Below are 12,386 nucleotides of genomic sequence, written 5' to 3' on the forward strand. Positions count from 1 at the left end.
TCCTGTATGTAAATTGCTACTTCTAGCATTTTTCCTTTTTACCTAATCACTATTTTAAATCAATTTTACAACAGATATGTTTTAGTGTTTTTACTAAGTCTGATGGCAAAAAAAAAGAAGTTACTAAAAGATAGCTGGATGCCAGATTAATGTATTATATGTTCTTTTGCATATCCAGTATGTACATACATTCGCTATACCTGCTAAAGCAGGTTGTGATCTCAGATGTAAGACTTTTCTAAAGGAGAGGAATGTCTTGTTTATTGTACAGAGGTGTAATCATTGTAGAAAAGTTTTTGTAACAGAATTCCAGTGAAACTGGAACAACCGACTATCACTTTACACATGTGACAGAAATTTTATGTCTCTTAGAGAAAATACATGGCTAGTTGCAGATTTAGAATCATAGAACGGTTTGGGTTGGAAGGGACGTTAAAGATCATCTGGTTCCAATCCTCCTGCCATGGGCAGGGACACCTTTCACTAGACCAGGTTGCTCAAAGCCCCACCCAACCTGGCCTTGAACACTTCCAGGGATGGGGCATCCACAACTTCTCTGGGCAACCTGTTCGAGTGCCTCACCACCCTCAGAGTGAAGAATTTCTTCCTGATATCTAATCTAAATCTACCCTCTTCAGTTTAAAGCCATTACCCCTTGTCCTATCACTACATGCCCTTGTAAAAAGTCCCTCTCCAGCTCTCTCGTAGGCCCCCTTCAGGTACTGAAAGGCTGCTATAAGGTCTCCCTGCAGCCTTCTCTTCTCCAGGCTGAGCAACCCCAACTCTCTCAGCCTGTTTTCATAGGAGAGGTGCTCCAGCCCTGTGATCATCTTTGTGGCCCTCCTCTGGACTTGCTCCAACAGGTCCATGTCCTTCTTATGTTGGGGGCCCCAGAGCTGAACGCAGTACTCCAGGTGGGGTCTCACGAGAGTGGAGTAGAGGGGGAGAATCACGTCCCTTAACCTGCTGGCCACGCTTCTTTTGACACAGCCCAGGATATGGCTGGCTTTCTGGGCTGCAAGTGCACATTGCCAGGTCACGTCCAGCTTTTCATCCACTGGTACCCCCAAGTCCTTCTCCTCAGGGCTGCTCTCAATCCATTCCATTTGTTTTGCCTTGTTTTGTTCTGTTATGAAATAGGATAGAAAGCTTAGATGTTTCCTTTGTCTGAATAGTTTACTTGCAGACAATTTCAACTTTAATCAGCCCTCACAAATACTAGTCCTTATTAATACTCTCAGTTGAGATAAGGGAAACTCCCTGACTTTAACCTGCTGTACAGGTTTACGTAAACCAGCTGTCTTGATCTTTGCCATTTCGCTCTGTCTGCCTGATGTGACTTACTCATGTAGAGGGAACCCAAAAGCGAGAAGACTTGACAGGCTTGTGATACACTCATATGCTTACACTTGTGCTCCTAGCTGTAACATGTGCAATGCTGCGATCCTGTCCCCTCGCAGATGGAGCTGCTGACGTCTCTAGGTGTTTTTGAGTACTCAATACACTACAGGGCTTCAGGGCACTGAACAGGACTTCTGCCATTGCTTTGGGACTGGGACTGGGTAGGGACATGGCAAGCCACTGTCCCTGTGCTCTCACTGCCTGAACACTGATCATAGAATCATTAAGGTTGGAAAAGACCCTTAAGATCATCACTGTGTAGGGGAGAGGGCCTGGTTCAGCAGCGTGGTGGTACAGGTCATGTAGGTTGGGATAAAAATCCTAAAGGGAAGACAGGCTGCCAGCTGGCAAGGAAAGCGGATGGAGAGGGAGCAGATGGAGACCGAACCTGGTTGAGGAGGGAGTCTCGCCGCCTTGCCTGCCCTGCACAGGGAGTCCGAAGAGCTGGCAGACAAACCCAGCTGCAGCATCGCACCTCTGCTTGCCTCCTGCTTCAGGAGCATGTGTGCTGGAAACATCTGGCTGGCACACGAGCCATCTACCCCAACCACTTGCACAGTGGAGTGGGAGAGGGGCTGTGATGTAGAGCTGCAAATGCATGAGATAATGCTTTGCCTGTGAGGGAAGGGGAAGAGTACGCAGATCTTGATGGATCAGCATATGCTATTTTCATCATAGCTACTAGACATAAATTAATTGCTTGTAACGCACCAAGAACACTGTACTACTTTTCCCTCCTAGGACAGTAACCTTTACAAGTGCTATGCAGAGCTGCTGACCAAGAGGAGCAAGATAGGAAGTAATGGCTTCTTAGCAAGAACAAACTTTGCTCAAACTTTCCATTTAAGAAGGGGAAAATAACCTGAAATTTTAATGGGTTTTTATGCAAATGTGCACCTAGTGTTTGGATTTAACCACAAGAGGACCAGGGCCTTGCTTCTTTTTTCCTAAACCTTCACAGAGAGGAGCTCCCATGTGCGCGGTCTGTGTGAAGAATCTGACCTAGAACATGCCACAGAGGTGGCACAGCCCCTTCCCTCCTTTCTTCTTCCTCTGTCCCCTTCCTCCCCAAGACAGATGGGAAGGGTAGAGCACATCTAGGTTTTAGCTGCGTTGTCCTTTGTTTAATACCACAGAGAAGGCTTGAAAACCTAAACGGAATAAAACAGTGACAGGAACTTTGAAAATTGTTTCCTTTCTTTTTTGGTACTGATGTAGCCACACATCTCTTCTGTTTCTAGGAGAACGCTGCCTTGATGATGATACCTACATGAAGGACCTATACCAGCTCAACCCAAATGCCGAGTGGGTTATAAAATCTAAGCAGAGCTAAGCTCACAACTAATGGCAAAAGAACAACCTGTGGACTTACTTTGTAAGGCTGATGTTTCAAAGGGATAGTGTGTCCTTTCAACATTCAACTGTGTTATATATGTTAATAGAACCTTATCCAGTTTAAAAAAAAAAGTGATGGAAACCCAACAGTGATTACCAGTAAATTTTCAGTTTTACTTGCAGCAAAATTTTGGAGATAGCACAGTTTTCCCACTCATATTTGAAATGAGAATAAGTACCTTAAATATTTTAATGGCACTAATCTACCTCCCATCTGGTAGGTCTTGTTTCAGAAGAATTTATTTTTCAAACAGATGTTTAACCTCTTTATATTAGAGATCTACAATCTGTTTGTGTAGAATTGTGTGTTCATATAGGTCTTTACAGTTCTAGTACACTGGAGAACCAAATCCTGATGAGCACTTCTAAATGGTACAGTATTAGAAATACCTAAAACCAGTCATATGAATTTCCCAAGTAAGTGTGAAATTCACAGGAAAAAACTGCAATGCAATATATTTTGTCTTTGGAAGTCTTAATTTTGTTCACTTTCTAGGTAAGGTTTGATGAAAACTATTTAAAAACAACTGTGAAAATGCTTTCTATGCAGCTTTTTTGCTAGATCTTTTAAATATTTTTTATTCTTATTCCAGTTGATTGTATTCTTGGGATTATTTAAAAAAAAAAAAAAAAGAAAAAAGAAAGGACCATATGACAAGGTGAGCCATTTTTAAAGCTCACCACTCTTGGCAGTGTCCTTACTGGAATATTGTCATGCACTAGAAGACCTTCACGTTTTTCAGCAATGATATGCAGCCATGTTACATACACTGGTTTCAGTTTTTTTGGACATCTGATAGATTGCATTTTGTGAACTGCCAAAACCTGCCAATTACTAGCATAATAAAAAGTTTCAGGAAGAATAAAATAACTGTGGAGGGAAACTGTAGTCTAAATTTCATAGGCAGCAAACCACCACACCTTTCACTCAAAATCAGTGTAAAGGTCTACTGTGGAGTTCACATAGGCTTTTTGGGTATTATCTATGATCAGCTTTATGTCTGGTCTATCCTGGACAAGGCTAGAAATCGAGTTCTGATTTCCCTTACGCTGATAGATGCTGTCTAAACCACTTCAAAAATTAATAGTCGAACAGTGAACTGTTGCAAATCCTTCTCTTTGCAGGGAAGGACTGAAAGCTCCCCGTGGAATTCCCTGATAACGAATTATAGACTGACGTGGCTTGTTGCAGCACAAAGAGCTGTGGTCTGCAGCTCTAGAGCCCCAGTCCCACAGCAACGCTTTGGGCTTACTAACTTGTGTACCGCTTTACAATTTATTTGTAAACTAGCTCAGCTGTGCTTAAGTGCTCACACCTGCATGCTGACTACCTGAAGTAACCACTGTGAAATTATATTCTTGGAATGAAATGTTTTCTTTCAGTGCACACACACAATTATATTGACCTCATAGGGAATATTCTACCTACAATCAAGGACTGAATTCCATTTTTTTTACGTGATCAAAGCTGATTAAAGGAATAAAGGGCCTGTCTGCTGAGCTTTGGATACAGGCCCTGACCGTGTTGTTCCCAAAGTAACCACTGGCATTCTCCCTTTTATATATAAGCATTGAAACAGAACTCTGAAAAGTCATAGAAAAATTAGACATCTACTGATTAGTTATCCACAACATACGAACAATTTTGGGGGTGTAAGTATTTCTTGTTTTTTAAAATCAAAGGCTGTCTTCATATGGAAAGGAAGCACTGAAGAATTCTCAAAAGCAGGATGAATAAAATAGGAAACTGTTCTAATGTGACAGTCCTGCCCTCGATGCTCCATCTCGCGGGGTACCCCTGTGTGGTAAAGCACTGTGCCACTATGGGCGAACCCTGTAAGACAAATCACTTTTGTCAATAGAACAAACCACACTCCCAGTTCTTTAGGTGTAAGGAGTAGAGTAGAAAACCAGCACAATACTTAGGTAAATATTTATGAATCTAATGTAATAAATATAAGGGTTTTTTTGTCATGTAATACAAAAATGATGTGTGTTTTCGTAATACATTGTAGTTGTGTGAAAGATTATTTGTGACTGGAACTCTAGATGTTATTTTAATCAGGAGCAAAGTGCAGATGATAGGAACAGCTGTACAGTTTCAGTATAAAATTACAACTGCCCTGTGGCTATGATCCCTTAAATAACTTTGTTTCTGGTTTAGTGCCATTATCTTTTTTAATATAAAAACCTCTTTTTTAATTAAATGTGTTTTTTTCTGACTTCTTTTCTCAGATGAATTCTTATATTTGTATGTAAAACATGCACAATTGAAACTAAGCAGTGATTATTTTTTAATTTCACACTTTATATCTTTGTAGGTAGTTTGTAGTTTTGTGTATGAGAAGAGACATTGGTAAGTTAGAAAGAGTCTTGCAACATGAATGCCTGCTGGAAAAGGAAATATTGGCTAGAAGTTTAAAACTTCGCTGCAATCACAGTGCACCTTAGCTAAATCCGTACTATTAACACTTACTGGGTATATGCGAGGGAACAGCAGCCCTCGGCATTTATTGAAAATACTGGCTCTTAATTCCTCATAATTAAAGAATTAAATTAGGGCACAAGGGAGAAGTCCAAAATGCATTCAGGTAAGCTGATAAGAATCTTTGATAATTAAGAAGACAATGCTGCTTGGGTTGCTTATTCAGGGCAATTTGGCAGCTGATCCTTGTTTGACTGATGACTTGGGAAACACATCGCAGGTTTTTTTTCACCCCACTGACACATTAATTGATTTAACACTTAGTGTGCATCCCCACTGCTCTCCCTGCACTGCAGGACTGGGATGGGGGAAAGGAAGGATTGGGGAAGCAGGCGGTAGCCCCTTGTACAGCTGCCTGGATGTTGTGGAGCATCTAAGGATGGTTTTGTGCTCAAAAATCATCCTCCAATGTATATTTGGGGGGGGAGGGTGGGCGTATGAGAGGGTCTGCAATGCTTGTGTGGGGTGTTGACACCTTTCTCACACTGCCTGTCCTCTTTAAAGACCAAAGAGTTTGCAGTCATTTTCCATAGCCTCCTGTACTTCCCAGCCTTGCGTGAAGCGCACGTGCTATCCCTGGATATCCACGGGTGCTAAGAAGAAAGCCGTCATCCCAGCCACCTGTCCCCTGCGTGAGCAGCAGTGAGGCAGGCAGCAGCATGGCAGGTTGATCTCGCGTTGCAGGTCAACAAGCAGCGTGTGTGAACGTGCTGGTGAGGTTTCAGGAAGGCGACGGACAGCAGGAAGATGAAAAGGTCTGGATATGTTGGAAGCATTGGCTGGGTTTCCGTTAGGCCTTTCAGTAAGCAGCGGCATGACTGAGATGAATTCAAGGGCTAAGGAGATGCATTTTTATCCGGTGAGCACCGACAGAGGAGGAAGTGTTTGAGAAAGGCCTGCTTGAAACTTTTTCCAGCCCCTTATTTCTTTGTCAGGTATTCTTCTTAAAAGCAATGGAACTGCCCAATAAAATACGCTCTTTCACTAAGTATTGAGTTAAATTGCAGCAGAAAGCTAACTTGGCAAAAGATTTGCTAAATGAGTTATTTCCTCTGTATCACAAATATATCTGAGGGTTAGACCTCTATTGAGCTTCTATGTTTAAAAGGCTGTAGCCATTCAAAAAGAATAAAATACGGGTATGCGCTAATCTTACAGCAATATTTATAATAATTATTTTTTATGTATGTTTAAAGAGCTTCAAACCACTGTTTGTGTTTGCACACAGACCACATCTGAGGCAGGTAAGTACTTGTCATCCCCACTTAACAGATCGGAAAAGTGTTCATAAATGGCTTGCCTGCGTCTGGAAGGGGTGAAATCAATCTGATTTGTAGAAACCAAATATAATCCTCCAAAAATTGTTTTAAAAATCTGCCGTATTGCCAATAACAGAAGTACAGCAATCACAAATCTGACTTCTGGGGACTGTTTTAATAAATACAATGCTGTGGGTTTTAGCCTGGTTTCCAAAGGAAAGGTGCCTGGGGTAATCTCGCTGCCTGTGTGTGTCTTGCCCTAATTACTTTTGAATCTGTTGGCAGACTTCAGTCCTTTTTGGCAAAAGGAGTGGGGGGAGGGGGTGTCACAAAAGTAATTAAGTTTCTACGAGCTTCATCGAACTAGGCAACTGGAAGGGAGACAGAGGCAGTGCGAGCCCTTTGTTCAAAGGGAAGACGACGGCGTAAGCGCAGCCTTTATTTAGGCACCAGAGCAGATGCGGGAGAGAGACCCTACACGTGCTCTGACCGTGGAGGGAGGCTGTGCTTGGAGCTCCCAGCCAGCCATCGGGAATTGGCATTGGGCGTCTGGATGCCTGTGAAAGCATTTGCTTGTGTTGCCTTCTGACTTCTGAACCTTCTTTGCTGCCGTGATGCGGGTGATTCTTGCTGAAGCTGCAGTTGTTCTCCTGGGCTGGCTTTTGTGGCACAGCTTCTCCGCGACATCTGGTTAGTAGGGCTCATCCCCATCCCCTCCCGATGGAGTGAGCCGCCTCCCGGCCGAGCTGCACCTGCAGTTAGTGGCGTTCACACAGGTGAGGAGGCGGGTTGCGGTACCTCTGCTCTCTCCGCTGGTAGGGCTGTTGGGAATCACCTTCATCCTGGACAAAGATCAGATCTAAAATCGGTCCGTTTCAAAGGACAGCCTTCACATGCAGCTTTTACACTGTAGTGGGAATGTAACTTGCCATTCAGATCCTCCGTTTTGAATTGCACAGAGGTGGCGCCGATGTCGCCACTCCTTGATTAGTCCCTTTGGGGATAATTGAAAGGATCCTTCATTCTTCCTGTGGCACTGTAAAACCAACAGGTAATGCTTGTTCACACTGAGCGCCAGAGTCTCCGTATTTTACCTGCCAAATGAGCTTTGCCCTCTGTGTTACTCCTGTGCGTCCGCAATGCATTACTCTTGAAAGTGCCTGGGTTTTGGATTAATTGGCTCGGTTCCCGTGAACAGTCTGATCACATACTACATCCCTAGGTCAGGTCCTGCAGGTCAGGCCGTTCTGTGCTGCTTTCCCATGGGATTTCTTGTGCCCTCTGAGCAGTGAAACTGCCGCCTGGGTGTTTGCTGTCGGGTGTAACGCATCGCCCGTTGGGGAGAAGCGGAGGATCAGTCCTACAGCACGCACGTCTGTGCTTCCTTCCCCGAAAGCCGCCCTCTCTGCGGGAAAAGCCCCTGCAAGCTGCCGCGGGCAGCCAGGCCTCGGCGCCGCGGCTGGGGCCTGACGGGCCGCAGCGGCCCTTCCTCCTGCCCGCCTTCTCCCGCGGCTGCCGCGGGGCGCGGCGCCGGGGCGCCGCCAGGTGGCGCTGCTGTGCCGCGTCGCGCGGCGCTCCCGCCGCCCCGGGCTAGCGGGTGGGTGGCTGCGGCGAGCCGCCTCCCCGCGGCGGGCAGGCTTGCTGGGCGCGGGGGCCGCGAAACCGAGCCTGCGCCTCTGGTGATCGCTTGGCATTTTTTTTTTTTTTTTCAATATACATAACGGCAAATCAGTACCTTTCGGGGAAAGCGAGACTCTGAAATATCATCTAGTGCCCTACATATATCCAATCTACGCTAGCTGTCGCTTGCGTGTTCCTGTCTGCTTCCGTGCCATCCATCCTGTCAGCTGCAGCGAGAGCTCTTCGGCTTGCTGAACTCATGTACTGTGTTTAACGTGTTTTTGTCACAGCTGCGGCTAGCCACGCAGCGCGTCGCTCGTTTATCCGGGATGGTGCGTCAGGCAGGTACAGCGTCACTGTCCAGTTGTCTGGACACCGTGAAACTGGGAGGATGGGGAGCTTTGCACAGCAGAAAATCGCAAGCTTGCGTGAGTTACTGGAGTATCCCTTGCAGATGTATGGCTCGCTCCAAATGACCCAGAATAAACGAGGGAACACGTAATTGCTTGGAAATGTGTGAGGTTCCAAGCCCTGGGCTGCGCTGGATTAGCAACTGGAAACTGGTTTCTTGCTTATTCACTTTTTCCCCTAATCTGAGAAGAGTTGTTTGATTTAAATCTTGCCTTCTGATTTTGGATTAGTCTGAAACTTAGAGTGTGTCTAACCTAATTTAGTTGTCTTCTACTATGTTCCCACATTGTGCTCTGTAAGTTATAAGGCAAATGAGCTCCCAAGCCCTTATTCTGGATCCTCTTCCTTTGCTATAGCCTGCCAGAAGCGGTCTTTATTCATAACTCTCATTCAGCCTGCACAAAGGCAGTTCCTTTCAGCAGGAACCAGAGCTGGAGTAGGTGAAGTGGCGTTGAGGATCTCATTGTGGGGCTTTGCATATCTGTGAAAGACAGAGCTGAGCCGTGCCCATCTCGGTATCCCAGTCTGCCTCCTGTGCTTCTGTGCATCGGTCTCATTCAGTACAGCGTTTTTGCTTCTGTGACTGTAAGGTCTTAGGATGCAGCCAGGTGGGATCCATCTGGGATGCCGTTTTTGTTGAAAACACTTGATCTTGAAATAAGCGGTATTTTTGGGGGTATGATAAGGCTGAAACCTTATCGTGCAGTCTTGGAGTCGTGGCAAAAATATCTGCTGGTGCTTTTAATGTGCCATTGTGAACAAAAAAAAAAAGTTTTTTCTTCTCATTGGGTTTAGCAATAAGAGAACAGACAATCCTGACATAGTTAGGAGTTCAGATATGTTTTTGCAAAAAGTAGATCAGAAAACATACGATGCAAAAACCTTTTCAGTCGTTCAAATTTTTCTACCAAGATGGTGCATTTTCATTTTTTGTAGATATCTGCCAGGAGGTTATTCTGATTTTTGTTACATTTTTGCCTGGGCTAGCTGGTAGAGGGAGATATGAGAGAATTATTCCGCTGTTTGAAAAAAATTTTTAAAAAATCTTATCATTAAAAGTATTGTTAAGATAACAATGATGGGTCAGTGTGTGAACATGAAATGGACTACTTCAGAAGAGGATTCTTATTTATTCCAATTCCTTCCAAGTTGAGAAAATGGGACAGCCAAGTCTGTAGACCAAACATTTCTGTCATCCATACAGAACTGTTTCACCAGAGGTCTTCTAGGAAGAGTCAAAAGAAGAGAATACCCATGTCCCCAGCCACTCTGGAATGAGGGAATGTTCTCCTGCAGGTGCTGTTGCCAGCACTCAAAGGTAGTTGTGAGAATAGTATACAGTTGGTTTTGTTTTCTTTTTTGCTTTTTTTCTTTTTAAATTGGCTAATTTTTCGCTTTGAATGCTGTTGTTGTTGGGAAATAATGAAAATTATTGTGAAAACTCAGCATAATTAGAAGATTTTTTCTGTACAGCCACAATGTGGGTGTTTTGGGGGTATATATAGAATACACGGGATTACAATACTCTGCTCTTCATTGTTTCCAAAGAATTTCTAAGTTGTTTATATTAAATCTGCTTGCATCATTATAAGAGGAATTGAGCTAGTACAGAAGTACTTGCTAAGCCAGTGATACACTATTGATAAAGCTAAGAAAGAACTATTTATTTTTTCTGCCAAGACACCTGTGGCTGTGGCACAGTAAATTCTAAAAACACTTATTTGGTTCTAGGAAAAAATAATTAGCGCATAAACAGTACAACTAAACTGCAGAATTAGATATGCAGATGATGACAGGACTGGTATCCCAGGTCCCTCTATTAGACACTGTCTCACAAGCCTGTGTACTGGTGAGATGTCCTTAAGGCTACAAAATAATTTCCTGAAGATTCCGCTAAGAAATGCTGAGTGTGGGCAATACTAATTAGAGTGGCTATTCTTCATTTGTCTCTACGTTTACTTTTAGGTAATTTTAGCCCTCCTAATCTTTTAAAAAGCCCTGGAGCAATATTTGAGCAGTTAGTAAGACAGAGACAAAAAGGTCTACCCTGTATGATGCTTTTGTCTGTGCCAGTGTCTACATCTACGTTATGTACAGAGGAAAAGGCCAGAAATAATATTCATCTATGTAATTCCAGAAGGCATGGCTGTTCCCAACAAATATGTTTTAAAGAGGAGCTGGTGCTCCAAAGGGTGTTCCTGAGCACTGGGGGGTCTCTCGGTACAGATGTGCAGGTGTGGTTGCTGCTAGAAGTGTGTATAAATGCTGCGTTGAAGGATGATCCACTGCTTCTCGAGCATTCTTGAGTGAGTGTGAAGTGACTGGATATTTTTGGAGTGAAATGACCTCATCCATGCCACTAGCAGAATTGGCAGAGTAATTAGCACTGGCTGCTTCAACTTGATGTCACTGGACTTGGAAAGCTTTGATAGAGTTTCTAGCTACCATCTCAGCTTGTGTGTACGTGTGCACTTTCACTTGCTGTCTCACCCTCTCACCACTGATCTTTGAATCAAAGTTGGAGTTTCTCAACAAAGTATGGAGGCAGTGAGAACAACTGCATTTCGCCAGATCGAAGTTCAGTTTTATTATCTGCCTATCTCTGATGGTGGTCAATAGTGAATGCTTACGGAAGGGATGAAGCACAGAACAGGCACATAGTCATAATTTCCTAGCATGCTTTTTCAGTAAGCTTGTCACTTGCATGTAATGTCCTTGCGTTCGGTAGCCATTAATGAGGTTTACTTCTACTAATTTTCATAATTGCTTTTGAACCCCTGTAAACTCATGGAATTCACTGCATCCTATGGGAGTAAGTTTTACAGTGTAACTATGTATTGTCCCTTTAGAAGGCACTTCTTCACTCGGTGAACAAGCCTACCTGTTTACCTTTGCCATGCTACTTATGGTTTCATAGATCTTCTTGGTTGTCCTCTCCTCTGGTCAAAGAGTAGCAGCTCTTTTTGTTGTCCGATGTGTGGAAGCCATTCCAGCAGTTTGGTCGTCCTTGTTGCCCTTCTTGAACCTTTTCTTATTCTGCTCTGTCTTCTCAGGCTAGGGGAAATCAGAAACGTACCTTGCATTCGCATCTTTTCAGGAGGTGAATGTGCAATGATCTGTATGGTGGGACAGTAATTTTGTTGTTCTCTGTACCTTAAGGACTTCTGATACTTGTTTGGGTTTTTTGGCTATTTTTAATCACTGAGTTGACATTTTCATAGTTATTAACGCAATGATCTTTCATGTCCAGTGGTAGACAGTTCAGATGCAATCACTGTGAGTGCAGTATGGAACTTCTTCTCATTTTTGTTGCTTTATACCTAACACTGAATTTCATCTGCCATTTTTTCACCAGTCAGTCATGAGCTCAGCAGTATCGTGAGGTCTGTCTGGAGCTCTCTGCAGTTTGTTTCTTTAAAATCTTCAATAGTTCAGTATCAGCAACCAACCTTATCACTTAATTTATTCACCCCCACCTCGAGGTTAGGTGTATGTTCAACAGCGTGGGCCCGAGTGCTACACTGGTGACCTGCCTGCAATGAGACTGTGCATGCATTCCTACCTTTTCTTTCTCATCTTTTAAACTTGTTTATCCACCTTTTTTTCTCCTCTTTTTCCCCATGGCAACTTAATTTCTTAATTAAGACTTTTGACATCTATTTTTATTTTTTGGGTCTTATCCACATGCTTATGAGGTTCCTCAAAAACTCCAATAGGTTCATGAGTCATGACATTATAAAAGAACAGTGTTATCTTCAGTAATGGGTTACTACAGTTAACAATTCAGCTGTGTCATACTTGATTTCTCTTTAATT

The 12,386-nt window shown here is 43.5% G+C and overlaps 1 protein-coding gene across 4 annotated transcripts in view; it reads left to right on the plus strand.

Moving 5' to 3' along the window:
* ARHGAP18 (Rho GTPase activating protein 18) overlaps positions 1–5,018 on the plus strand; it is a 100,192-nt gene extending 95,174 nt beyond the window's left edge. For 3 of the 4 annotated variants that reach the window (XM_087776139.1, XM_087776137.1, XM_087776140.1), the window contains exon 15: positions 2,643–5,018. In XM_087776139.1, the coding sequence (XP_087632265.1) occupies positions 2,643–2,734 (92 nt within the window). In that variant the 3' untranslated portion in view covers positions 2,735–5,018. The remainder of the gene's footprint in view (positions 1–2,642) is intronic. The other variant, XM_087776138.1, reaches the window with a different exon arrangement.
* The last annotated feature ends 7,368 nt before the right edge of the window (positions 5,019–12,386 follow it).

Source organism: Nipponia nippon, unplaced genomic scaffold (assembly GCF_047370975.1).
Source record: "Nipponia nippon isolate SJK-2023a ecotype South Korea unplaced genomic scaffold, ASM4737097v1 scaffold_4, whole genome shotgun sequence".
Classification (NCBI taxonomy): Eukaryota; Metazoa; Chordata; class Aves; order Pelecaniformes; family Threskiornithidae; genus Nipponia; species Nipponia nippon.